General features: G+C 55.7%; 2 protein-coding genes across 5 annotated transcripts; both read left to right on the top strand.

Moving 5' to 3' along the window:
- Positions 1-7300: 7300 nt before the first annotated feature.
- On the top strand, positions 7301-16321 carry SLC39A3 (solute carrier family 39 member 3). Of its 4 annotated transcripts, XM_057541700.1 has the most exons (4): positions 7377-7399; positions 8017-8132; positions 8833-9171; positions 12140-16128. In XM_057541700.1, the coding sequence occupies exons 3-4, from the start codon at positions 8962-8964 to the stop codon at positions 12872-12874; spliced, it is 945 nt and encodes a 314-aa protein (XP_057397683.1). In that variant the 5' UTR covers positions 7377-7399; positions 8017-8132; positions 8833-8961; the 3' UTR covers positions 12875-16128. The 4 variants fall into 4 exon arrangements, with proteins under 4 accessions (XP_057397684.1, XP_057397683.1, XP_057397682.1 ...); XM_057541701.1 differs by lacking the exon at positions 8017-8132 and having other exon boundaries at positions 7301-7399; positions 8929-9171; positions 12140-16129; XM_057541699.1 differs by lacking the exons at positions 7377-7399; positions 8833-9171 and adding an exon at positions 7534-7724 and having other exon boundaries at positions 12140-16321.
- Positions 16322-20517: 4196 nt separating this feature from the next.
- DIRAS1 (DIRAS family GTPase 1) lies at positions 20518-26452 on the top strand. Its single transcript, XM_057540978.1, has 2 exons — positions 20518-20594; positions 23319-26452. Exon 2 carries the CDS (start codon positions 23386-23388, stop codon positions 23980-23982), a length of 597 nt encoding a protein of 198 aa, XP_057396961.1. The 5' UTR covers positions 20518-20594; positions 23319-23385; the 3' UTR covers positions 23983-26452.
- Positions 26453-27744: the final 1292 nt, after the last annotated feature.

Genomic DNA, 27744 nt, shown 5'->3' with positions numbered 1-27744 from the left:
CGCAACCCCCCACCCCTTGTCATTGGCACCCAGACCAAGAACAGACCCCACGACCCCCAAAGGATAAGACCTCCACTCATGACCCCCAAAGGATAACGCTGCCCCAGTGTCTATGCCAGGGGTTAGTTTTGCCTGTTTTTGAAACGTAAACAGATGGAATCTATGAAAGGTAAAACCAGAAAGATGGCAGAAGAAAATATAGAATATGGACTTCCCTGGTGGTCCAGTGGTTGACTCCACGCTTCCACTGTAGGGGGCATGGGTTCAATCCCTGGTCAGGGAACTAATATCCCACATGCTGCATGGCAAGCATATATATATATATATATCTTAAATATATATATATAAATATATAAATATGATTTGAGGCAGGCAAAATTTTCTTGAAGAGAACACCAAAAAGCACTATGGTAGTTAATTTTATGTGTGCACTTGGCTAGACCACAGCATCCAGACATTTGGTCAAATACCAGCCTAGATGTTGCTGGGGAGGTATTTTTAGATGAGATTAACATTTAAATCAGTCAACTTTGGGTAGAAAATATAAGATGGATGGCTAGTGGGAAGCTGCTGCATAGCACAGAGAGATCAGCTCGATGCTTTGTGATGACCTAGAGGGGTGGGATAGGGAGGGTGGGAGGGAGGCTCAAGAGGGAGGGGATATGGGGATGTATGTATACGTATAGCTGATTCACTTTGTTGTACAGCAGAAATTAACATAACATTGTAAAACAATTATGCTCCAATAAAGACATAAAGAAATAAAACTTTGGGTAGAGAGATAACCCTCTAGAATGTGGGTGGGTCACATCTAATTAGTTGAAGGCCTTACGAGAAAAGACTGAGGTCTCCCCAGAGAAGAGGGAATTCTGCCTCCAGACACCCTTGGGACTCAAGCTGCAATGTCAACTCTTCACTGGGTCTCCAGCCTGTCAGCCTGCCCTGCAGATTTCAGACATGCCAGCCCACATGATTGCATGACCCAATTCCATAAAGTAAATTCCTCTCTCTCTCTGTCTCTGTCTCTGTCTCTCTCTCTATATATATAGATAGATAGGCATCCTATATTGGTTCTGTTTCTTTGGAGAACCCTGACTAATACAAGCTCTAACCATACATTAAGCTCTAACCATACATTCAAAAAAAAAAATCAACAAATTGGACTGCCTTAAAAGAGAGAGGAAAGGTGAGCCATTGAATGGGTGAAGGCATTTGCAATATATACTTGACAAAAATATAAAGTACTCCTAAGAATCAATAAGAAAAAGAGAAGTAACCCAATTTTTTAAATGGGCAAAACAGAAAGGCATTTCAAAAACCAGGATATGCAACTGACCAATAAACACATGAAAAGGGACTCAATTTCATTAGCCATGAGGGGAACACTAATTAAAACCATAATGTGAGGGACTTCCCTGGCAGTCCAGTGGTTAAGACTCCGCGCTCCCAATGCAGGGGGCCCGGGTTCGATCCTTGGCCCGGGAACTAAGATCCCACATGTCGCAACTAAGCCTGCATGGCCGCAGCTAGAGAAGCCCGAGCACCACAAAGAAGAGCCCGTGCACCGCCACAGAGACCCAGTGCAGCCAAAATTAAAAAACAAAACAAAACAAAACAAAAACCATAATGTGAGATGATTGCACCAGAATAACTAAAATGAAAAGACAAAAACAAGTGTTATTCATCACAAAAGTGCATTGGGGGTCTCCAAGACTCAGCAATGATCGTCCTCATGGCTGTGGTTTACGAGAAGATATGAAGCAAAATCAGCAGAGGGAAAAGGCTTGGGGTGGGGTCTGGGGGACCAGGCACAAGCCTTCAGAACCCTTTCCCAATGGAGTCCCACAGGATGCACTTAATTCCTGCTAAACGAGACGTGACAGCACGAGTGGGGTGTGGTTCCCAAGGAGGCTCACGGAGACCTGGTGCCTGGGGTTCTCTCTGGGGGGTCTGTGCACTCAGGCACCTCTGCCCAGCACAGCCGAGGCCCCAGACTCTAGGAGGACAGCAGGTGTTCAGCGTAAACCACGTGTTTGCACAGACAGTGTAGGGACAGGGAGCCCCCTCCCCGATGACTGAGGGTGGCAGGTGCCCCCAGAGTCCAGTTCCAGACGCTGCTGGGGGCCTTTGCAAACACAAAAATCTTAAGCCTGCTATGTTAACTCTTTTCTGCACCAAAAGGGACAAGCCAGCTGTATATGAAGTTCTAAAGCTGAGCGTTTGGATACCCTAGAAACCCTGGATGTACAATTCCCCGCCCCATGGTTGTATGCCCAACAGCAACGTGCATGAATGGCCACCCAGCGGCAGGCAGAGGAAGGTTGGGAGCAGTGCCATCAGAAACTACCCTGTCGAGCAACCATGGCAGAATGGCGGTTGCTTGGGAGACGGGGGTGGGGAGGGGCAGGAGGACATTTTTTTCAGGGGGTGTAGTTTATGTTCACTATCTTGATTGTGAGGATGGTTTCACAGGTGTGTACATATATCAACACTTATCAAATTGTGTACTTGGAATATCTATTGTTTATTGTACGTCAGTTACACCTCAATAAAGCTGTTCAGATGGTGGGGTTTTTTTTGTTTTTTGGTTTTTTTTGGCCGAGTCACGCGGCATGCGAGATCTTAGTTCCCTGACTAGGGATGGCATCCGTTCCCCCTGCAGTGGAAGTGCGGAGTCTTAACCACTGGACCGTCAGGGAAGTCCTTGTTCAGATGATTTTATTTCCTATTTCTGTGATTATCTGTATGGCTTGAGCATGTTTTCCTATATGTATTCACCTCTTGTATTTGTTCTCCTGAGAATTGTCTGTTCCTTCCCTTCCCTTCCCATTTTTATTTTTTATTTATTTAAAAAAGAATAAATTTATTTATTTTTGGCTGCGTTGTGTCTTCGTTGTTGTGCACGGGCTTTCTCTGGTTGAGGTGAGCGGGGGCTACTCTTCGTTGCAGTGCGTGGGCTTCTCATTGCGGTGGCTTCTCTTGTTGCGGAGCACGGGCTCTAGGCGTGCCGACTTCAGTAGTTGTGGCACGTGGGCTCAATAGTTGTGGCGCACGGGCTTAGCTGCTCCGCGGCATGTGGGATTTTCTCGGACCAGGGATCGAACCTGTGTCTCCTGCATTGGCAGGCGGATTCTTAACCACCGCGCTACCAGGGAAGTCCCTCCCTTCCTATTGTCATTTTAGGATGTTTGCTTGCTATCAAAAGCTCGGTCTCATCTATTATCAACATTTCCTCCTGGCCTATCACTTGTCTTTTTATCCCATTCATAGAGTCTTTCACTATGGGAGATTTTTGAAGTATTCAATGTAGTCAGATTTGTCAGTATTTTTTTTTTTTTTTTATTGTACTCTGACAGTACCTGCTCTTAGGTAGCTCCTGGCATCTAGGAAGCTTTCAAAAATACGTCTGAATGAATAAAAGCCCGAAGCTTTGCAGCTTCTTCTCTGAGCAGTCTCATGCTCTAAAGAATTATGAATAAATATTGCACATTACGAATTCTCCTATAGGAGGGAGTCATCCTGTGGGCACTTACCTGGTGTGCTGTTATTATGGACGATCTTTTTTGTTATTGTTGTGAATTACGGAAAACAGAAAAAGAGTCAAGTCACTTTGTGTCTAATAATAAAAATAGCTACCACACAAAATACAATGGAACACTACTCAGCTGTGAAAAAGAACGAAATAATGCCATTTGCAGCAACATGGATGGACCTAAGATTATCATACTAAGTGAAGTAAGTCAGACAGAGAAAGACAAACACCATATGATATCACTTATATGTGGAATCTAAAATGTGACTCCACTGAGCTTATCTACAAAACAGAAACAGACTTACAGACATAGAAAACAGATTTGTGGTGGCCAAGACGGGGAGGGGCAGGGGAGGGTTGGATTGGGAGTTTGGGATTAGCAGATACAAACTATTATAGATAGGATGGATAAACAACAATGTCCTACAGTTTGGCACAGGGAACTATATTCAGTATCCTGTGATAAACCATAATGGAAAAGAATATGAAGAAGAATGTATATATATGTATAACTGCGTCACTTTGCTGTACAGCAGAAATTAACACAACACTGTAACTAATAAGGACCTACTGTATAGCACAGGGAACTCTACTCAATACTCCGTAATGACCTATATGGGAGTAGAATCTAAAAAAGAGTGGATATATGTATATGTATAACTGAGTCACTTTGCTGTACAGCAGAAACTAACACAACATTGCAAATCAACCATACACCAATAAAAATTAATTTAAAAAACATTGTAAATCAACTATACTTCAATTTAAAAAATAGCTACCATATATTGCATGCTTATAATGAAGCAAGCCCCGTGCAGGCAGAAAGTGACATTAAACGTTAAGAACTCATAGACATCTCATACTTAACCTCTGCAAAGCCAGACTTAGACTCTTGACTCCTCCAATGTCTGTGCCTCCTCCACTCTTTCCTATTTTAGTGAATAACACCAGGATCCATCTAGTTGCTCAAACTAGAAAACTAGAAGTCATTCCCGACACCTCCTACTCCTACGGCCCACAGACAAACCAGGACCAAGTCCTGTCAATTCACCCAAGATATTTTTCAAATTCATCCACTCCCTTCCACCTCCCACCTACACCTAAACTAGCATCAGTTCTTGCTCAAATAACCCAACTGGTCTCCCTGCCTTCATTCTCGCTCCCTTACAATCCTTTCTTTACACAGGACTCAGAATAACCTTAAAACATCAGTTGAATCACAACCTTCACCTTCTTAAAACTCTTCAATGAGTTTTCATCATTGACTCACATTCATCGATGGGGAAATTCAGATGCCTTAAAATGGTCTCTGGGACCGTCCTTGTCACTCACCAATATTCAGACAGCCTGGCTTTCCAGTTCCTCCAATATCGCAAGCTCCTTTCTACTTTTGCATCAAACATCCTCTCTTCACCCCTTACTTCTCACTGCTCTTTATTTGATTAACACAGAACTGTCTCTCTCTCTTTTTTTTTTCTTCATGACACTTAGTACAACCTACAGTTTTCCCTTTACATATATGTATTGGTTATCTTTTTTTTTTTTTGATGTGGACCATTTTTAAAGTCTTTATTGAATTTGTTACAATATTGCTTCTGGCATGTGGGACCTTAGCTCCCCAACCAGGGATTGAACCCGTACCCCCCGCACTGGAAGGCAAAGTCTTAACCCTTGGACCAGCAGGGAAGTTCCTGTATTGGTTATCTTTTGCTGCATAACAAATTCCCCCAAAACTTAGTGGCTTACAATAACAACGTTTATTATCTCATAGTGTCTGTGGGTCAGGAATCCACGTTCACATAGCTGAGTCCTCAGCTTCAGGGTCCCTCAGAGGCTGCAATCAAAGTGTCCACTGGGCATCAGTCCTCTGAATGCCCAATGGGAGCAGGATCCCCCTCCAATATCACTCGTGGTCATTGGCAGGATTTACTTCCTTGTAGGCTCTTGTGCCAAAGGTCTCAGCTGTTGGCTGGAGGTCACCCTCACTTTCTTGCAATGTGGGCATCTTCAGCATCTCAGCTTGCTTTATCAAAGCACGAAAGCAAAAAGGCAATAGAGAGAGTTGTCTAGGAAGACAGAAGTCAGTCTTCTGAAACCTAATCATGGAAATGACATCCCATCACTTGACAATATCCTATTTGTTGGAATCAAGTCGCTGGGTGCAGCCCAGGCTCAAGGAGAGGGGATTATACGAGGACATGAATCCTAGGATGTTGGGATCATTTGGAACCATCTTAGAAGTCTGCCTAATAATATGCTATTATTTCATTAATACTTGTCTCTCCCACTAGACTGTGAACTGTGAGGGCATGGGCTTTTTCACTCCATTTTATTAAAATTTTCAAAAATTGTGATAAGATATACATAACATTAAATTTACCATTTTAACCGTCTTTAAGTGTACAGTTCAATGGCATTAAGTACATTCACATTGTTGTGCAACCATCCCCATCATCCATCTCCAGAACTTTCTCATCTTCCCAAACTGAAACTCTGTCCCCAGGAAACAATGACTCCCCACTCCCTCCCTCAGCCCCTGGCCCCCACCATCTACTTTCTGTCTCTGTGGATTTGACTAATCTAGGGACCTCCTATGAGTGGGATTACACAGTATTTATCCTTTTGTGACTGTCTTATTTCACTTAGCCTGATGTCTTCCAGGTTCATACATATTGTAGCATTCTCCACTTTATTCTTAGCAACTTTCCCTATGCCTGGCTCATGGTAGGCTGACAATAAGATTTTGGTTAACAAATGAATACAGTCCTCTCTTTCATAAGTCTGGTTGCTTTTATGGGGCAGTGGATCAAGCCATTTTTTAAAAAAATGTCTCCTTCTCCTCACCTAAAAAATATCCGTTTGACCCAGCAATTCCACTCCTGGGTACACATCCTTAAAAAAAAACTAAAATAGCAATCCACCACCCAGCACTCCTTTTCTTAAAAAAAAATATATTTTAATTTTATTGGAGTATAGTTAATTTACAATGTTGTGTTAATTTCAGGTGTACAGCAAAGTGATTCAGTTATACATATACATATATTCATTCTTTTTAAGATTCTTTTCTCATGTAGGTTATCACAGAATATTGAGTAGAGTTCTCTGTGCTATACAGTAGGTCCTTATTGGTAATCTATCTTATGTATAGTAGTGTGTGTGTGTTCATCCCAAGCCACCTCCCAGCACCCTGATAACCCTTACTGGGCTCTATTATTCCAGAGCGCTTGTCACCTTCTGACATAATTTTATTACTTATTATGTTTGTCGATTTTCTGTCTTCTCCTAGAACGTAAGCTCCAAAAGGGGAGAGATCCTTGTTTTGTTGACAGATGTTCTCCTAGAAAAGGTCCTGGTACATAGGAGGCAGAGATGTTGAACGGATAAATCTGCATCTTAAACCGACGGGAAGGGCATCAGCAGCGAGGACGCTCCGAGAGAGACAGTCACCCGTAGCAAATCGTTTTCTGACAATGGCCAAACCTCGATCCGAACGGGATTCAGCACCTGGAACCCCTGGACAGCTCTGGAAACCAGACGCTGACGGAACCATTCCTCTAGGGTCGGAGTTTCCCGCCGGAGCCGCCCGGTGCCTGTACCCGCCGCTCTGCGGGAGGAAACTACTTTCCCTTGCCGGTAGGCGAGGTGGAGTCGCGGGGTGAGTGGCAGCCGTAATAGCCAATGGCATGGAGAACTTGGCCCGCTGCGCTTGGGGCGGCCAATGGGCAGGGGCGTGGGCGGGGCGTGGGCAGCTGCGCGCCGAGCCGGGGCTAGACCGGGAACGCTGCAGTGGGGTCGACACGGCGTGGCGGTTGAGCGGCGGGCGGCTCCGGCGGGCGGCTCCGGCGGGCGGGCGAGGACCCGGCGGAGGTACGTGTGGGCCGGGCCTGGGCGGGGCTGGGGGCGGGGGCGGCCCGTGGCCTGGCGGGCTCTGCCGCCTGTTAGCCGAGGCCCCGCCTTTACTGGCGATCTGTGTGATTTGCGTCCGGCTCCGCCAGCGGAGCGCGACTTGTCCCCTCTCGAGCGGGGCGCCCAGTGCAGCGCTGGACACACAGAAGGCGCTCAATAAGTGCTGAGTGAAAGGATGAATGAATGAGCCCGTCCCCGCTGCCCAGCCTCTTCAGCCCCCGGTTTGAGGGCGTCCAGGCCACCCTCACCCCCACTCCACAGACTGGGGCATCCCGACACTCGGCAGGTATTTATTGGGCGCCTACTGTACCTGGCTCTGGGCTGAGGAAGACACACTCCCTGCTCCCGTGGAAGTCGCAGCCCAGGGCGAATGATGACATTCAGGGACTTTAAATTATGTAGTTCCCTGTAGCTCCAATGATACCATGGAACGGGGTAGGAGACCCCTCACCACTGGTGGCATCTGAGCTGACATGGGGACGCGGGCAGTGAGAATTGGGAGGTTGGGGAGAAAGCCTAAGGACAGGGGAGCAGCCGCGGTCCCTCATTCTAATGGTAACATTTTCGGGTCTATCTAGGGCGAGATCTGCTTTACTTTGGCTCATTGAGTCCCCGTAAAGCGGTCCACATGCTTCAGCTCATCCGTTTGTTCAGCCAGCGGTTACTGAGCATCTGTTCTGCGCCAGGCCTTGCGGTGGGTACAAAGGATGCCATTTAGGGCAGGGGGAAGCCCTCCTGAGGGACTGAAAGACAAGCATCTTTGGAAGGTCAGGGGAGAGAAGTGGTCCAGGCCAAGAGAACAACAGGTGCAAAGGCCCTGAGGCGGGAACGGGAACGGGGAGGTGGAGCCCGAGCTGATGGTGCAGAGCCTTTGCCTCAGGGTAAAGCCTTTGGATTTTATGTAAGGGCGGTGGGACCCAGAACATTCTGCAACAATGGAAATGTTCTCTGTCTGTGCTGTCCAGTGCGGCAGCTGCTAGACTCAAGTGGCTATGGAACACTTGAAATGTGGGTAGCGCAACTGAGGAGCTGAATTCTACATTTTATATAAATTTTTTTAAATTAAAATAAATTTTTTTGGCCGCGCCACATACAGGATCTTAGTTCCCCAACCAGGGATCGAACCCGTGCCCCCCGCAGTGGAAGCGCAGAGTCCTAACCACTGGACCACCAGGGAATTGCCTACATTTTATTTAATTTTAATTAACTTACACAGACACACGCGGCTAGCGACTGCCGTGTTGGACAGTGCAGCCGTGGAGAATTTTCTGCAAGAGACAGGGACCTGTGCTAGGCCTGGAATGGGGTGAAGTACTGGGGGTGATGGGCTTGGTTGCTCTAGCTGGTCAGATAACCAATCCAACAGCTGACGCGGTTGCCCCTGACATTCACAGTGGCTGGACTGAGGCATGAGCCCCTGGCTGCGTGGCTGGGCCCCGTAGCGCATCGTGGGAGGGGAGTGTGCACCCACACATGGTTTGGCCCTGCAGTGACCGGTGACCGGAGCAGCCCGGGCCGCCGCCATGGTGAAGTTGTTGGTAGCCAAAATCCTTTGCATGGTGGGCGTGTTTTTCTTCATGCTGCTGGGCTCCCTGCTCCCCGTGAAGATCATCGAGACGGATTTTGAGAAGGCCCATCGTTCGAAAAAGATCCTCTCACTCTGCAACACCTTCGGAGGGGGGGTCTTTCTGGCCACGTGCTTCAATGCTTTACTGCCGGCTGTGAGGGAAAAGGTAAGGCTCCCTGGGGTGGTAGCAGCAGCCCTTGGTACCTTATGGCCAGTCGTCTCTGGTGCCTTTTGTTTTTTCTTTCCTTTTATTTTTTTTTGTAATTGAGATATAGTTGTTGTGTTTTTGTTTTTCTTTTTCTTTTGGCTGTGCTGCGTGGCTTGCAGGATCTTAGTTCTCTGACCACGGACTGAACCTGGGCCCTCAGCAGTGAAAGCACAGAGTCCTAACCACTGGACAGCCAGGGAATTCCCTAATTGAGATATAGTTGATGTACAATATTGTATACGTTACAGGTGTGCAACATAGTGATTCACAATTTTTAAAGGTTATACTCCATTTATATTATTATAAACTATTGGCTATATTCCCTGTGCTGTACAGTATATCTTTGTAGCTTATTTATTTTGTACATAATAGTTTGTACTTCTTAATCCCCTACCCTCATCTTGCCCCTCCCCATCTCTGGTGCTTTTCAACCCTGATACCAAGCTCGGGCCCTTGACACTATAAGGGTAACAGGAAGTAGAAAATGAATTTGCTGTGTGACCATGAGTTGGTTGCGTCTCTTCTCTGGGTCTTATCTGGTAAACAAGGGGTTTGAACTACACCTAGGGTTCCCAGCTGGTGGGCTCATCAGCCATTACTTGACCAGACCACCTGCCCCGGACACATGCACTTTGTCTTGAAGCTGGCGATTGTGGCCTCTCTTCAACTCCTGTATCAGTTAGCTACTGCTGCGTAACAAATTATAACAAACTTAACATCTTAAAACAACACATGTTTATTCCTACACAGTTTCTGTGGGTCAGCAGTCTGGGCACCACTTGGCTGGGTCCTCTGCTGCCGGCTCTCATGAGGCTGCAATCAAGGTATCCGGTGGGCTGTGGTCTCATCTCAAGGTTTGACTGGGGGTGGATTGGCCTCTGAGCCAATGTGGTTGTAAGGCAGGTTCAGTTCCTTCCTGGCTGTCAGACTGAGGACCCAGTGTCTCCCTGGCTGTTGGTTGGGAGCCACCCTCAGTCCCTGGCCACACTGTGCCATTTGCTTTATCCACAAGCCCCATCCTGTGCCTGGACTCCTGATGTTGAGGGCTGGGAGGTGTATTATGCTGCTAAGCTTGCGTTCCTCTGTTACACAGCGCGGGAAACTTGTGCACTTGGCGTCGGTGAGGATGAGATCGGAGTCCTCTCTGACACCCTCTGCACCCGCCCCCCCTGCCGTTTTCCACATTCCCGCAGTGCCACCCCTCTGGCCTGGACTGCTGCAATGACCTTGCCCCTCCCCATCCCCCTTCAGTGCTCGGGGCCCTCTCACTGTCCTCCCCAAACCACTCCTGGGCTGCGCCCCTGCCCCAGGCTCCCCATGCCTCAGTGGGCCAGGCCCCTCCTCCTGGCTGCCCGCCAGCCTCAGCCAGAGTGTCTGCCTCACGGTCTGGTGTGACTGCCACTCACCATTCCGGCTGGTCAGGTTTCAGTGAATTGAAATCAAACCCACTTCAGCGTGCCAGTCCTCAGCCGCACCAGCCACATTTCAAGTCCTCACGGGCCACACGAGGCTAGCGGCTTCCATATCAGACAGCACAGGTAGAGGACATTTCCGCCATCCGGAACGTTCTGTGGGACAGCGCTGACTCAAGGATCTGACGAGGATGGCTGGATGTGCCGGCGAGCCTCATGCTCGTTCTCAGCACGTTCACCCAGGGGGGTGGAGAGGTGGGGGGCTCTGGAAACAGCCTCCGGGTGTGTGGAAGCCAGCCCCGTGCAGGCATCAGGGCCAGAAGCCCTGGCTGATATCCCAGTCTGGAGGCCGGAAGTCCGAGACCAAGGTGTCAGTGGGCTGGGTCCTCCGGCCGTGAGACAGGGTCTATCCCGTGTCCCTCCCAGCTTGTGGGGATCGTCTGCGGTCCTTGGTCCCTTACCTTGTGGCTCCGTCACCCCAGCTCTGCCTCCGTTGTCACACGGCCTCTCCCTGTGTGTCTCTCTTCTTCTGTCTCGGAAGGACTCCTGTCATTGGATTAAGGACATCATGCTTATGCAGGATGATGTCATCTCAAGATCCTTATCTTATGAATGAATTTCCTGGGGTGGCCATAACAGAAGACCAGAGACAGGGGGCTTAAACAGCAGACACTTATTCTCTCCCAGGGCTGGAGGCTGCAAGTCCGAGACCAAGGTGCTGGCAGGGTTTGGGCCTCCTGAGGCCTCTCTCCTTGCTTTGTAGATGGCCACCTCTTGCTGTCTCTTCACATGATGGCTCTTCCTCTTCCTGTGAGGACAGCAGTCCTAGTGGATTAAGTCCACCCTCACAGCCTCCTTTTAACTGAATCACCTGTTTAAAGACCCTATCTCCAAGTATGGTTAGTTTTGTGGCACTAGGGGTTGGGAGACTTTTATATAGAAATTTCCTTTCGTTGGGGAGACGCAATTCAGCCCATCACACCTCAGTTATATCTGCAAAGACCCTTCTTCCAAATAAGGTCACATTCTGAGATTCCTGGTGGACATATCTTTTAGGGGTCATGATGCAGCCCACTACACTCTTTTTAAATTGGTTGACATAGTGGACATGACGTGAGGCCTAGTCCCTTTCTAATAGAGTTTTTATATTTAAATATTTATTTATTTATTGACTGTGCTGGGTCTTAGTTGCGGCATGCAGACTTCTTAGTTGTGGCATGCAGACTTCTCAGTTGCGGCATGCATGTGGGATCTAGTTCCCCAACCAGGGATTGAACCCAGGCCCCCTGCATTGGGAGCTCAGAGTCTTACCCACTGGACCACCAAGGAAGTCCCTTCATTTTTAAATACATCAAGGATGAGCCACCGCTCCTCTTTAAGACCTGTATGATTTGGGTATTTCTGCTACTTGAGAGGTGACGTCTGAAGAACCTGTTGCGTGGGCAGCGGGGGTCTCGGCGGTCGCGCCTCTGAACCTCTCCCCGTCTTTCCCCCTCTCGCGCCCTCTTCTCCAGCTCCAAAAAGTCCTGAGTCTTGGGCACATCAGCACCGACTACCCGCTGGCCGAGACCATCATGCTGCTGGGTTTCTTCATGACCGTCTTCCTGGAGCAGCTCGTCCTGACCTTCCGCAAGGAGAGGCCGGCCTTCATCGACCTGGAGACATTCAACGCCAGCTCGGACGTGGGCAGCGACTCAGAGTACGAGAGCCCCTTCATGGGTGGCTCGCGGGGCCACACGCTCTACGGGGAGGCCCACGCGCATAGCCACGGGCTGAGTGTCCAGGAGCTGTCGCGCTCCAGCCCGTTGCGGCTCCTCAGCCTGGTCTTCGCCCTGTCGGCCCACTCGGTCTTCGAGGGCCTGGCCCTGGGCCTGCAGGAGGAGGGGGAGAAGGTGGTCAGCCTGTTTGTGGGGGTGGCCATCCACGAGACGCTGGTGGCCGTGGCCCTGGGCATCAGCATGGCCAGGAGCGCCATGGCCCTGAGGGACGCTGCCAAGCTGGCCGTCACCGTGAGCGCCATGATCCCCCTGGGCATCAGCCTCGGCCTGGGCATCGAGAGTGCCCAGGGCGTGCCCAGCAGCGTGGCCTCCGTGCTGCTGCAGGGCCTGGCAGGTGGTACTTTCCTCTTCGTCACTTTCTTTGAGATCCTGGCCAAGGAGCTGGAGGAGAAGAGCGACCGGCTGCTCAAGGTCCTCTTCCTGGTGCTGGGCTACGCCGTCCTGGCGGGCATGGTCTTCCTCAAGTGGTGACCATCCCGCGCCGGGTGCCCGCCCCGCCCCCACCCAGCCGGAGCCTCGCCTCTCCCGAGGGTCCAAGCTCAGCTCCCGGGCTGCACCTGCGCAGAGGGGCCACCCGGGACTGCACTGAGCCCCAGATTCTACACCCCGAGCCTTGGGGCACCGCTACTACTTTTACAAATTCTTCTCTTAAAAGTATTCACCAAAGCTGTGTGGCCATGTCATCCGCAGGCGTGGGGGTCTGGTGACTCGCAGGGGAGGTGGCCCCGGGCGTCCAGGTGGGGTCAGACCCAGACCCTCCCCACCCCTAAGCACCGCCGGCTGTGGACGAGTGCGGGAGAGGCCAGCCTCTGTCCACCGCAGCCCTGGCTACAGTGCCAACTCCGTAGCCACCCCCCACGCCTTCCCTGGAGCCCTGCAGCACGTGGCGGGCATGTCCCCAGGGTGAGCAGAGGGTCCAGTCGCTGTCACGTGATGCCCTGAGGGGTTTCTGAAAGGAGTCCGCCAGCCAGGAGCCTCCATTCGTTCGCGGTTAGTGGGGGTGATGGGGCTGTGATTCCTGCCACCTGAGGCTGTGCTTCTGGGGAGACGGAGGTTCCAGGGATCTCGGAGCCGCCCTCTTCTTCCCTGCTTTCTGGTGCGGCCGCCCCCAGGGGCTGGGGTCCTGGGGCGGGCTGAGCTGCTCGGCTCCCCGAGGCAACAGAGCCCCAGGGCTGCAGAGAGTGCGGGCAGGCCTGGGGCGGCTTGGCCACAGGGTCTCCAGAACAGGACGACTCCCACAGGCCAGGGTCAGGGGCCATGTGACTCAGCTCCCCCCGCCAGACACAAATGAAGCTAGGACCCCCCTCGGGGAGCGCAGGAGCCTAACAGCCCCGTGGGGCTGGCGCGAACCCTCCCCTCCGTGGCAGCAAGCTCTGTTAGTGTAGTCATGGCAACCGGCTCCTGCTCCCGGCTGAGCCAGGGCTGAGGGCCCTTCCGGGGGGACTTGACTGTGTCTGCCCCCAAGCCTGGAGGCGCGGCCTCGGCTTCCCCAGCTCCATCCCATTACTTACACCCTTCCTGTCTTCTCACTTGTCCACTCGGCCATGAGGCCCAGGCTCCTTCCTAGAACCTCTGATTTCCTTCCCCTCACTCACGGTCGCTGCCCAGACCCACACTGGGGAGACCAGCTGTGGCAGTGGGGCCGTCACAGCTTCCCGGCGAGGATAGGCCCCTCTGCCCCGTGGCCCTGGGTGCGGTGGGGCCTCCAGCCGGTCACTCCGGCCCGGTGGTGTTCCAGGAGCAGCTACTTGCTTGTCCCAGGGGGCGTCCCAGGTGCTGGCCTGCTGCCAATTGCCCAGCTCTGCGGGCAGGAGAGCACATAACCTCCTCCACGGCCCCAGCCTCATTTGGTGTCGATATGGCTCTGAGGGGGCAGGGCCGTGTGTCCAAGGCCCCCCACTTCCACTCTGTTGGGCGCCCACCCCACCGCTGCTGGAAGTATTGGGCCCATTTCCAGGAACTTCTGTCTGGCTTTTGCCAGGACCCACGTCTGAATCCCGCATGGCCTGACCCTGTCCCCATGCTGGGAAAGTGACCCCTGTGGGCGTGGGACCATCACCTCCACCTTGTCCTAAACCCACCCTTGCTGGTGACCCCTGCCCCTACTTCACTCCACCTTCGCCCCGGGTGGGCGGGATGTCATGGAGTTGCCAGATTCCAGAGCCTGCCTTCAGAAGGGTGTGGCCCATGGGACGGGGCTGGGCAGGGGCCCCCAGGGGCCCCGTCCCCCTGAATCCAGTAGGAAACCCCCCCATGGGTGCAGAACAGCCTGCTCCAGGCTTCCCCCCCTCCATACGCCTTCCCCTCCGTTACCTAAAGCACATGCACAGCAGGGTCCCTGCCCTCCCACCAGCCATCAGCTTCCTGGGATGCCTGGGGACACCACAAGCCCCTCCACCCCTCAGTTCCATTTCCCCTTCCCTTCCCTGCACTGGAGCCTTCAGGGTCACATCATCCCCCCTCACTCTAAGCCAGCTTCCAGACCAGGAAGGGCGCTGCCACGCCAGTGAGGGGGGAAACCCCGGGGGCCCCCACCCGCCCCTCAGACACCGCCACCCCGGTCCCTGGCATCCTCGGATCCCCAGCCTGCCCAGCCTCCGTCTGCCAGGCTCTGGTCTCTCTCTAGGGTCCTGCCAGACCCAGCAAAACTACTTCCAGGCCCCCCAGGGGTGCTGGGACCCCAAGAAGTTTGGAGGGTGCTGTGTGTTGTAGGAGAGGATACAGGCTGCCCCCCCAATGCCACCCCTCCTGTCTGCTGTGGTTGGAGGGGCCAGGGTCAGCCCTGGGGTCTGCTTCCCGGGGCCACAGGGATGATGGTGTCACTTGGTTGGTTCTGGTCAGCTTTCCCTGCTTTGGCCAAGGATCAAAGTTGAAAGCTGAGGTAAGAAGAAAAATGGTCGTCCCATCTGATGGGGGCCCTGGAAAGGCCGACCTTGCTCCTGAGGTCCCCCAGCTCATGGTGGCCATGTCCAGCCTAGACCAGGGTCTTCTCGTCTAGGCCAACTCAGCGGCTCCATCTCCCCCACAGCCGCTCTGACACGACAGGTGCCACGTGGTGACAGCTTTGGCTGAAGAAGCCTGTGGGTCGGTCGCCCACCACCTGGGGCCCTGGACCAGCCCTGACATGGAACTGGACATCGGCCATGAAAGCCTTCATTCATCTCTGTGCAACTTTGCGCCATCAAGGGCGTGTCGCTTTGAGATCTGTGTGCGTGTCTCATGGAGGAGAGGGGGGCACACGCCTGCTAGTGACCTGTGTATCACTTGGTGACAACCAGGCACAGCCACCTTCACTTGGACACGAGCGTTCCCAAGTAGCACAAACGCCTTTCTGTTTAAAGAAACAAAACTCCCAGCACAAAACACCAGGCACCACCTTTATCCGGATGTGCCTGGCTGGGTCAAGGCCACCCCTAGCCGCTTGGCTGCGACCAGGCAGGCTCTTGGCAGCACGATTATGGGGGCCCAATACGGGGGCTCAGCAAGCAGGAGGGTTGAGCCAGGACTCAGCTCTGGTCCTTGGTACAGCGTCACCCTCACCGGCCCCGCCGCCCCCGAGCCGAGTGGAGTTGGGGCTCCCAGTGCCGGCGACAGCTGGATGCAGTCAGCCGGGTCCCCCTCCCTGACCTGGAGACAAAAGAGTAGAAAGTTAGGAGGCAGCACCCAGGCCTCGCGGACTGAATCAAGCGTAATAACAGTGTGTTGCGGCTTCTGTTGTCTGCTGTTTGCGTTTCTGAGGGAGAAGTTATTAGTGTGGAGCCGGGGAGGGGGGTGCCGGTTGCCAGCCAGTCTGCATCTTCTGGGCCCCGAAACACAGGCATCGGACGGGATGCTGTGTCCCTGCATGCAGCGCCTCCAGGCCTGCCCTGACCACCAGGTCTGAACCCTCAGCCTTGCCAGGAAGAGAGGGTCATGCAGCCCACCTGTCCCAGGCCGTGTCCACCCTGAGCTGTCTGTCAGCTTTGGTACAGAGCCAGTGACCGACCCACCTGACCTTTTGAGAGCCTCCTGCAGGCTGGGACTGGGCTGGGACTCCTGAGGGCAGAAGGGCGCTGCTGCAGGGCTTGGGGTAGTTCTGGGAAGACCCTAGAACTCTTCTCCTGGCTGTCAGTTGGCTGAGGCCAGATTGGGCTGCAGAAGGGAGACCCCGTCCCTCCCCGCCCCTGACACCCTCCAGGCCTCTGCAGCTCCTGGGGCAAGAACAGCTGACCTGGCAGACCGCAGTGTTCTGGCCGAGGGCCCAAGTGATTGCTGTGTGCCCAGCCTGGCAGGAGAGAGCCGAGATGGGCAGGTGGGCCGTTTAGAGCCCCCTGACTCAGTGCCTGCGAGGCACAGCTGAGGTGCTGCGTTTAAAGCAAAAGAAAAGGCCGCCACGGTTCACATGCCCTCTCCTTTGAGAGACCGGCTGGGCCTCCTGCTGAGCTAGTCTTGGCTGGGGCAGGGCCAGAGATTTTGCATTTCTTTCTCTTTTCTTTTTTTTTTTTTGGCTGCGCCACACGGCTTGTGGGATCTTAGTTCCTCGACCAGGGATCGAACCTGGGTCCATAGCAGTGAAAGCCGGCGTCCTAACCACTGGACTGCCAGGGAATTCCCAGATTTTGCATTTCTGCCAAGCTCCCAGGGGATGCTGGTCTGGGGACACGTTTGAGGTCCATTGCCCTACCCCAGGGTCTCCCCAGCACTGCTGACGTGGTGCTGGGTCATCCTCTGGGGGGCCATCCTGGATGCCCTGGGGTGTGGAGCAGCCTCCCTGGCCCCACCCACTCAATGCCAGGAGCCCACCCTGGTCATGACAACCACAAATGTCCCCAGACATCGCCCAGGGTCCCCTGGGGGCAGAATCACCCCCAGGGGAGACCCACTGTCCCAGAACCCAAGGCAGCTCACATTCTAGCAAGGGAGACAGATGATAGATGGACACAAAAGGTGGTAAGTGCCCTGAAGATAAGCAAGGTGGAGGGAGAGCCACGAAGGGAGACAAAGACTATTTTAGCAGTGTGGTCGGCGGAGGGGGGGGAATCTCTGAGGGCCTCACTGGAGTCAGAAGATGGGTGAAGAGCTTTTCTGGCAGAGGAAGTGGCCTGTGCAAAGGTCCTGAGGTCTCCCTGCATGTCGTGGTCCTTTTCTCTGACTGATCAAAGCTGTCCGGCTCTCTGTTAAAGGATGCAAGTGTGGCAGGGGTTCATCCTGCTAATGGCTTAGGCTCCAGTGACCCCGCTCCTTGGAGGTGTTGATGACAACACAGCCCCGTATGTGGAAGAGCCCCTCAGGCCACTCCCAGGGACTAGGCAGGTGGCTTCAGTGAGGGACCAGCATCTTCCACCAGGGGCTGGGGTCCAGCTCCTACAGGAGCTGGTGGGCAGAATTTGGGCACGAGACACCAGCCCATTCATTTTTTAAGGCAAACTGTGTTTTGACAAATGACCTTCTTATTTTTAAATGTTGACACCAAAGTTAAAAACAAATAAAAAACCTCTGAGGGCCAAACAGCATCGGTGAGAGGCCGTGGCACCCAGCCTCAGCTTCGCCCACATAATTGTATTAATCCTGGGAGCACAGAAAGAGCAGAGCATGAGACCCGGCCACCTTCCTCCCTGCACGGTGGGTCTGGAGAGCGGCCCCCGCCTGGAGCAGCTGGCAGGAGGCCAATAGGCTGCAAGGCCAGGCTAGGAGCAGGGACCTCTCAGGTGAGTGGCTGTCCCTTTACATTTGAGAGGACTTCTGCTGATCGAGGACAGCCAAAGGCCAGGTGTGCATCCCTGGGCCAGGCCCCCAGACAGTCTGGGACAGCAGAAAGGCTGGCTTGTGGCTTCAGAGCCTGATGGACCCGAGCTCCAGTCCCAGCCCGGCCTCTTCCCAGCTGGGCCACCCCAGGGGAGCTGATCCCCTTCTCTGAGCTGATAAAACCCAACCCTCTCCTGCACTGGCGCATGAAGACCAGGGCTCTCCTGGCTGGCCGTGGGAAAGGGGGGACTGCCGTCCTAGTTTGGGGTGCTCAGGTGGGCATTGAGCCCTGTGCCCCGGAGAGCGAGGGGGAGACTCTGGGGCCTGTCCTCTCCTGGCTCATCCGGCTGGGAGCCTGGCCTGGGAGCTATAAATAACAGCCGCAGAGTGGAGCATGCCCACGCTCCTAGGCATGAGTCAGCCTGCCCCGGCCTGGGCTGGTGCCTGGAGAAGCAGAGGGCCGGCCCAAGGCTGGAGGCCTGGCCCAGTGTCCCTGGTCACTCAGAGACGTAAGCAGGCAGGCAGTCGGAGCGGGAGGGAGCGGGGCTGTCATCTCTGAGCGCCTGTGTGCCCGGCAGCCCCAGGAGGGTGGACGTCATGCCCGATCGATCGATCGCTCCCAGCAACCCTGGGAGGCAAGACAATGGTGATCCTCATTCACAGATGGGGAGACTGAGGCTCAGAGGAGCGCTTGGCCGGGATGCGGAGATCCACGGGGCTGTCTCCATCGCTGGCTGAGAGCACTTGGAGATGTGGGGCTGGGGCCAGGCCACCCTCTGTGGTGCCCCACATGGCCTAGGACAGGGCAGGAGTGGGGTGTGCCCGGGGAGCAGCTCCAGGCAGCCGGGGTTGGATGGGGAACTGGAGGGGAGCTTGGGTCAGGTCGGGAGGAGCTTGAACGCCAGGCTGAGAAGCTGGACCTTGACCTGGAAGTGAAGGAAGCCACGGGTGGCATGAGAGCAGGGGAGTCTGTGCGGTGAAGGCCAGGGTAGAAGGAGGGCTGGAGGGGGCTGTCCTGGGAGGCCAGGAAGGAGGCGGGTGGGATGGTCCAGGTGCTAGAGGCCGGGAGGTGCAGTGGAGGAGCTGAATCAGGGAGAAATGGGGCCTTTCAAGCCCCCAAAGCAGGACGAACCTCAGAGGCCCAGCCTCTGGGGGAACCAGATGGTCTTGGGGGCAGTGCCCACCTCTCCAAGGGAGCAGGAAGGGTCTGGCTCAGCCAGAGCCACAGACAAGTTGGGTCAGCAAAAATCAAGGAGCCAAGAGCCACAGGAGCCCTTGGGCTCCAGCCGACCATCTGCTCACATACCTCATGATGGGGAGCTCACCACCCTACAAAGAGCCTCTTTCACCCTCCGACTGCTCTGACCCCAGAAAGTCCCTCCTTGTGGGACCCTTAGTGTCAGCCTACCCATCGAGGGGTGCCTGCTTCTAACAGGCTTGGGCCCTGGGGCGTTCTCACACCCACCCCTGCCTGGTTCAGTTGCTGTTTCCCAAAACCCAGTCTTCTCTGAGATGAGTCTCCACCCTCCCAGTCTTCAGGAGGGAGGGGTGATGGTACCCTGTTGGCTTAAACGTGGACACACAGATGTCAACCACACAGATGCTTCCCAAAGGCAAATGTTTATTCTCAGAGACAACTTCTATTTGATGAAGATAACATTTTCCTACCAGAAAACTGCAAATCCATTCCCCTTGGCTCCCTTTGTTCACCCCCAGCTTCAAAAGCAACTGCCCTCCCACCCCACCCCTGCCCCCAACTCAAGGGCCGAATTGCCATCTCTGCCTTGGTGGCCTGCCCTTAGGGGCACCAACCCACACCAAGTCCCACCCTGCCAGGACAAATCCCCCGGGATGGGGACTAGTCTCCAGGTACGTCCCCACTGCCCCGAGCCCCCTTGGGCCACCTCTGCCTTCTCATACATCTATTGATTGATTGATTATTCATTCCATCAATGCCCGCCCCCCGCTGGGGGACCCTGCCCTGGACCCTCACCCCCACCAGCCCAAGGATGTCCCGTTCTGTTCCCCCAGGCCCCTTGTCTGCAGTTCTGCCAACTGGGCCCTTGTCTTTGCTCCTGGGTGACCTCGGCTCTGCCCCCATCTTGCCCAGCGGCCGGCTGCTGGGTGGCCCTGGGGTGCGCCAGCTTCCTCCCGGGGAAGCAGACCCCACCCCTATGGCGTCCCCGGCAGGAGCCGGTGTTCACCGGGCGGGGGCGCGGGGCGGGGGTCCAGATGGGGGTCCGGGGGGTGCTGCGCGCGCGGCGGGGCGCGGGGCGGCGGTGACCTTGTCCGGGGGCGCGGGGCCGGGGGGAGGGGCGGAGCGCGGCGCCCGGCGGCGGGCGGGGACGGGCGGGGACGGGCGCGGGCGCGGCGGCGGCAGCTCGGGCGTGCGGGGGGCGGCGGCGCCCGAGCGGACACGGAGACGGCCAGCAGCAGCCGCGGCGGCGCCGCAGGGACGAGCGCCCAGGTAGGCGGCCGGGGCGGGGGACCGGGGCCCGCTGCGTCCCCCCGCGAGGCCCGCAGGTTCTCTCCCCGCGCGCCCTCCTTTGTCCGAGCCCCACCCTCCCCGGCCGCGGGGCCGGGCCCTCCACCGGACCCCCCTCCCCGGTCCGGCTGGGCCCCGGCCGGGCCGCCCTCCGCGCCCACCTTGGACAGCTCCCTCCCGGCATCACCCCTCCCCCACGGTACTGACGGGCAGCCTTTCGGCAGAGCCAGCCCCTCCTCCGGCCCACAGGAGCCCCCCTGGGTCCCGCTGTCAGGGCCCCTCCAGGAGGAATCGAGTGGGCCCCGAGCCCGTCTCCCCGCACCGCCGCCCCGTTCAGCCCTCCTGCTCCCTCTCCCAGCCGAGGCCCTCATCCAGGAGCCCCTCCTCTGGTGGACGGCCCTCCCCCACCACTTAGGTCCTCCTCGGGCCCAGGGGGGCCCCCTCTCCTCAAACCCCTCACTGGTCAGGTAGTCCCTATGTCAGACCCCCTTGGGGCAGGCAGCCCGAGCCCCCAGGCCCTCCCCTGGGTTGGGGCCTGCTTTCTTGCACCTGAGGTCGCTCCAACCTCCCAGTAGCAGTGGGCGAGCTCCGGGGACCCAGGACCGGGCAGCTTCCCCTGGCCCGGGAGCCTCAGGGTGGGCTGCCTTGCACAGGGGAAGGACCCCAGGCTGTGTAGCCAGCCGGGGCCGGGTTCAAATCCTGCTCTGCTCTGCCACCTCTCTGCTGTGACCTTGAGCCCGTGCCTCCCCCTTGTGCGCCTGGGTGCCCACAGCCCCTCCCCCCAACCCCAGCCCATGGGCGGTGCGGGTGGTTTTCAAATGTCACCAGGTGGGTTCCTGGCGCGGGTCTGCGGGTTACTGAATGGGGCTCCTAGTCAGGGACCCCAGGCCCCGGCGGGCCCCTCCCGGAGGACACCGCTGCTGACAGGCCTGGAGCACTGCCAGGGGGTCTGCACCCAGAGCGAGGCAAGGGCTGGGTCTGGGGTGGCAGAACGGACGGTCACCGGCCACCCCAGGTCCCTCGGCCAGTTGTGGCGGTGCCTGGCTGCATGCTGATGAGCCCACTTCTTGGGGTGCCCACCCAGGAGAGGTAGTGACTGCAGAGCAGGCTGGCAGCCCTGCCAGCCCCCCCCCCCCACAGTGCTATGCATGTCACCGAGATGACTAAAAACAGTCCCCCACGAGTTAGAACCGCTAAAGCTCCTACAAGTTTGCCTGGCACGTAATTTGTGAGGTACGTGTCGGCTGTTACCTTCTCCGTATGTCTTTTTCTGACAAACCTGGTACTTTTGATCGTTGAGAATGTGCCTTCCCAACCCACGACCAGCCGAGTGCTTTACACCCTGGGCCCTTGTGATTGATAACCATGTCCGTCCATCTTTACTGAGGGCTCTGTGTGCCAGGCACCTGGCCAAGGGCTTTATCCAGCTCGTGGCACTGCTTGTCCCAGCAGTTCCGTGGAGTGGGCACTGAGACTGCTCACATTTCACAGATGAGAACATCGAGGCTCGGGAACATCAATTTACTTGCCCGGGTTTTCACCGCCAGGGTCTTTCACACCATTGGGTCTTGCTCCCTGCTCCCCCCCCCCGCTCCCGCCCACCACACACACACCTGAGGGAAGTAGCATGGCCTGGGTGCAATCTTGCCATATCTTCTCTATCCCATTGTAGACCCCGCCCCATGTTGAGGGACCCTCAGAGATGGCTGAGAAGGAGGCAGGGAAGGGGTCTCTGCTGTTTCTATAAGTAAGAACACAGATGCTTGGAGACAGGCTTCCTGCCTTCCCACCCCCAGGTCACGGTTCTTCTCCCACCTCCATCATTTCAGGAATTGCTGTGCTGTGTGACCTCCCGAGGTCACTGGACCTCTCTGAGCACAGGGTAGGGGAGAGGGGAGAAGAGGACCCCCTCGCAGGGAGTTCTGTTCCTACGGACACATCAGACCTGAGCGGGAGGCCAGGGCAGGCCAGACCGTAGTCTGGGTTTGGAGTTCAGGGAGCGAGGCTTTCTCTCTTTAGGCTAAGTTTTACTTTTCTCATCTACAGCCTGGGCTGCTGTGGGAAACCCGCTTCATGATTTGCAAATTCTTGGACCTCCAGCACCAGGATCACAGTTATGGGATGAGGGGAGGAGAAGAGCTTTAAAATGCAAGTTCCCAGGGCTGTGGCCCTGAAGCAAATGATTCACCTCTTCCAGGGCTGAGGCCTTGCAATCTGCATTTTAAAGATGCCCTACCACACAGCTCCCATGAGGTTGAGGAGCCCCTGGGCTGGGGTGAGAGCAGGGAGCCTGTGATGGCTGGAGAGAGGCACCCCTTTACTTATTTTGCAGAGGAGAAACCTGAGGCTCAGGGTGGCAAAGCAGCTTGCCCAGGTCACAAAGCCAGGGAAAAGCCAGTGCCACCTGGGGGCTGGGGGAGCATGCAGGTGGAGAAAGCAGTTGGTGTGCACCCCACGCTGGCATCTCCATGCCTCTTCCAGCCCAGAGACCACCCCCCCGCCCCGGGGAAGGAATTTAGGCCCCAGATTTCATTGAGGGGAAGCAGACAGGCAGAGGGTCTGGCTCTGAGCCTGTGTGCAGGGCAGAATGGCAGAGTCAACCAAATCAACCGGGATGCAGGAGAAATGCCGCTCCTCTGAGAAGCCGCCCTTCCCGCCCCCTCCCAAGTGGGTGGTCGCTCTTGTCTGACACTCCTCTCTGTGCAGGGTCGGTCTGGGGTTCTAGCAGCCGAAGCGAGCCCTCCCGGCCCCACCCCGCACCCCCGCGTGGAAGATGCCTGAACAGAGCAATGACTACCGGGTGGTGGTGTTCGGGGCGGGCGGCGTGGGCAAGAGCTCGCTAGTGCTGCGCTTCGTCAAGGGCACGTTCCGGGACACCTACATCCCCACCATCGAGGACACCTACCGGCAGGTCATCAGCTGCGACAAGAGCGTGTGCACGCTGCAGATCACCGACACCACGGGCAGCCACCAGTTCCCGGCCATGCAGCGGCTGTCCATCTCCAAGGGCCACGCCTTCATCCTGGTCTTCTCGGTCACCAGCAAGCAGTCGCTGGAGGAGCTGGGCCCCATCTACAAGCTCATTGTGCAGATCAAGGGCAGCGTGGAGGACATCCCCGTCATGCTGGTGGGCAACAAGTGCGATGAGACCCAGCGGGAGGTGGACACCCGCGAGGCCCAGGCCGTGGCCCAGGAGTGGAAGTGCGCCTTCATGGAGACATCGGCCAAGATGAACTACAACGTCAAGGAGCTCTTCCAGGAGCTGCTCACGCTGGAGACACGCCGGAACATGAGCCTGAACATCGATGGCAAGCGCTCCAGCAAACAGAAGAGGACAGACCGCATCAAGGGCAAATGCGTCCTCATGTGAGCCCAGAGCGCCCACCGCCGGCGCCCTGCTGTCCCGGCCCCAGGCCTCTCCCCACGTCCTGTGCCCCCGCTCCCCGCCGCCCCCCCCACCCCACCCCCCCGCCTCCTATTCCCTCTCCTTCTCCTCCTCTTCCTTCTTTCCCCTTCCCCCACCATCTCTTCCACTTCTTTCTCTCCAACATCTCCGGCGGGGAAACTGAGGCCCTGCCGAGCCTGTGGCAGACCTGGGGCTCCAACCCAGCTCTGTCGTGTCACTCTGCCTTCCCCTCCCTCTTTGCCCCGCCCACCGTCCTGTCTGTACGCCCCCCCAAAGCCAAGCGCTGGAGGCGGCCCCCTTGATCTGCACATGGGAAAACGGGGGAAGCTGCCTGTCCCCATAGGGACTGAGGATGCCGGTTTTTCCTCCATCTCCGTGTCTCCCAGGACTCCCACCTCTGACACTGCCCCCTGGGTGCCCCCAGCCAGACCTGCACCCTGCCCCTACATTAGATCACTGTGACCTTGCCGGGGAGGAGGGAGTTGAAACGCACATGGACCTCAGATTTTCTTTTCTCCTACTTGGTGTTTGACATACACTCCTCACCCCCTTCCATCCCTCATGACCTCTGGCCTGTGCCCCCCTCCCCAGGTCCCAGACCACCCCTCTCACCCCCGTCCCCACGGATTGGTGGGGGGCCTTGCGGGCTGGGTCTCAGGCTGCCAGGCAATAACCACAGGGCTCACAGCAGTGCCCCGCCAGCCCGGAATCTCACTCCTCGTCCCGCCTGGGCTTGGGGTGCAGGCAGGGGAGGCCCGGGACCGGCCGATGGCCACGGCACAACTCCAGGGGACTGTCTGGAATTAATATGGAGGGCCTTCCCGGACATAGCCCTCAGACAGAGATCGAGACAGTTTGTCGCCACCGAGCCCAGGGCAGGGGACCTGGGGTGTTGGTGAGGGGTTGCCGGGCCCCGTCCAGGGGCAGGCATCTGGACCCAGCATCGGCAGGATCTGAGGGGCTGGACGCAGAGCTCTGCCCAGCCCAATTCCTCCCACCTATGGGGCCCCCCGGGGGGGGCACCCAGGAAGGCGTGGGTCCTGAAGTCAGGGTGTGCCCACCACCACCGTGAGATTCTGTTTTTGTGAGTGTCTAGATGACACCACACTCATGGGACCCAGTGAGGCCATGTCGGACAGTATGAAGGTGACCTGTAGGCCTGGGGTGGGGTGGGGGACACCCATGGGATGATGCATTGGGCCCCTTGGTGTGCTGGGCAGATGGCTTGTGTCTAAGCGTGTGTGCGGGGCTCCTGTGTGTGTGATGGTCTGTCGTGTGATCCCAGTGTAGGGTGTATGCATATGCAGGGGTGGGTCGCGTGGTTGCCAGGAGGACTAGACACCTGTGATGTGTGAGCCTTGGCACCTGCAAGAGTGTGACCGTGTGCAGCTGCGTTTTCGGGAGTGGGTTACGGGATTTAGCAGAGAGCATCTGTGGACCTGTTTGTCCTGACTGTCTGAGGAGCACCACGCCTGCTGTACTCTGTCGTAAGGGGGGCTCTCAGCCCAACATCTGTATCCATCAGCCGTTGCTGGGGAACACATGAGCGCAAACTCAGCAACTTGCAACAGCACACATTTGTGGTCTCAGCGTGAGGCCAGCTGGGCTGTGGTCTCATCCAAAGGCGTGACCAGGGACAGATCCACATCCAGCTCATGTGCTCCTGGGCAGCATTCAGTTGCCTGTGGTCTCAGGACTGAGGGTCTCAGCTGCCTGCTGGCCGTGGCTGGAGCTGCCCTCAGCTCCCTGCCTCCTGGGCCTCTCCCTGGGGCCACTCACAGCGCTGGTGTCATTAGGTGCAAGGAAGCGGCACGTGTGTGTGTACGTGTGCGTGTGCACCTGCAAAAGAGAGGTCATGTGACCATGTGGACTGTACGTGGGTAAGAGGGACTGTTTGTGTCCATCTTGGTAGCAGTGTGTTTTTCTCCTTCTGCATCTGTATGGCTGTTCACTCCGCAAATATTTACTGGGCCCACTGTGAGAAGGAGAGACTGTGTGTGTGTGCACGTGTGTGTCACCGCCCGGCGCGTGGACAGGCCCATGGAAGAAAAGGCAGCATCCTGTCTGAGCACAGCGGAACACCCCTGTCCTGTGGCGGGTCCAGGGCCCACCAGCAGCTGGTGTTGACCCCTCCCACTTGAAGGTGCCGGAGAAAGTGGGGCTGCGCAGGGGTCTGCGGCCCTTTCTCAGGGACACACCCTGATAGCACAATCTCCCTGGGGCTCTGCCTGCCTCCAGGCCTCTTCTGCCCCAGGCCCTGCCCCGACCCTGGGGTTCTCCAGCAGGAGGGGGCCAGAGCCTGCCCCAGCTGCTGGCCCATCCTGCCTCGGCACCCCTGGGTCTGGGGACCGTGCCAGGCCATGCTTGCTGTCCCCGCCCCTGCCCCCTCACCTCCCGCATGTGGGTGCCCCCCGCCCCCCCGCTGTGGGGTCTGTGTAGCATTCGCTCTACAAATAGTCTTCCTGCAATAAAGAAGTGGATTCCGCATTCCCCAACAGTGTGCCTTTTTTGGGATGGGGACGTCAGCTCGCCACCTGTAAAGGATGAGAGACCGGAAAGATGAGGGGTGAGGGATGGGTCTGTGGGAAGAGTTCGGACTTTTGTGACGAGGACTCTGGGGCATCATGGGAACATTTCAGTGCTTCTCCCCTGTGGCCCCCACAAGAGATCATGCCAGCCCTGCTGGACCCTGTACTTCCTGCAGCCAGTGAGGTGACCGGGCAGGCACTATGATCCTCATATTACCTGGGGAACAATCTGCAGGATGTAAAGCAACTATACTCCAATAAAAATTAATTAAAAGAACAACAACAACAAACAAACCTGCAGGGCCTCAGTTTTCCCATCCACTAAATGGCTCAGGGCAGATTTCGTGAATTTATAAACAAGGCCAGGACTAGGGTGAGAGAGCGAGGCACTCGCCATGTGTGACAAAAAACTCAGCCATCTAGATACATATTTTACTGCAATATTTAATGTAAAGGAAGCCATGATGAACAAAACATCACTATTTGAAATAAAGACAGGATCTGACAGGGCTGGGGCTAGAGAGTAGCAAGGGAGGTGGTTTGCACAAGCGCAGAATAAAATTTTGTCTTTAGTTATTTTGTTCATCATGGATTATTTCTGCATTTATTTTGACTTTCTAAAATATGGCATTTATATAGTATTTATCTGGATGCTGAGTGTTTTGGGGTGCCCCTTTAGGTTCAGGATTTGAGAAAAGTGCCTCACTTGCCTCACCCCAGCCCTGTCCTAATCTGTCTTTGGGGCTGCAAGAATCGCCAGACCTGATTTTTCAAGAGTGCCTGGAAATCTGGATTTCTTTTTGTGAAACAACCTGATTTTTTTTTTTAATATTTTAAATTTATTTATTTATTTATTTATGGCTGTGTTGGGTCTTCGTTTCTGTGCGAGGGCTTTCTCTAGTTGTGGCAAGCGGGGGCCACTCCTCATCGCGGTGCGCGGGCCTCTCATTATCGCGGCCTCTCTTGTTGCGGAGCACAGGCTCCAGATGCGCAGGCTCAGCAATTGTGACTCACGGGCCCAGCCGCTCCGCGGCATGTGGGATCTTCCCAGACCAGGGCTCGAACCCATGTCCCCTACATTGGCAGGCAGATTCTCAACCACTGCACCACCAGGGAAGCCCAACAACCTGATTTTTAAATGTTGGCAACGAAATTAGAATTTTATAGCATTTGCGGGCCACCAGTTTGCAACCCTTGT

Source organism: Balaenoptera acutorostrata, chromosome 2, assembly GCF_949987535.1.
Source record: "Balaenoptera acutorostrata chromosome 2, mBalAcu1.1, whole genome shotgun sequence".
NCBI lineage: Eukaryota > Metazoa > Chordata > Mammalia > Artiodactyla > Balaenopteridae > Balaenoptera > Balaenoptera acutorostrata.
This window is presented reverse-complemented; position numbering and strand designations above follow the sequence as displayed.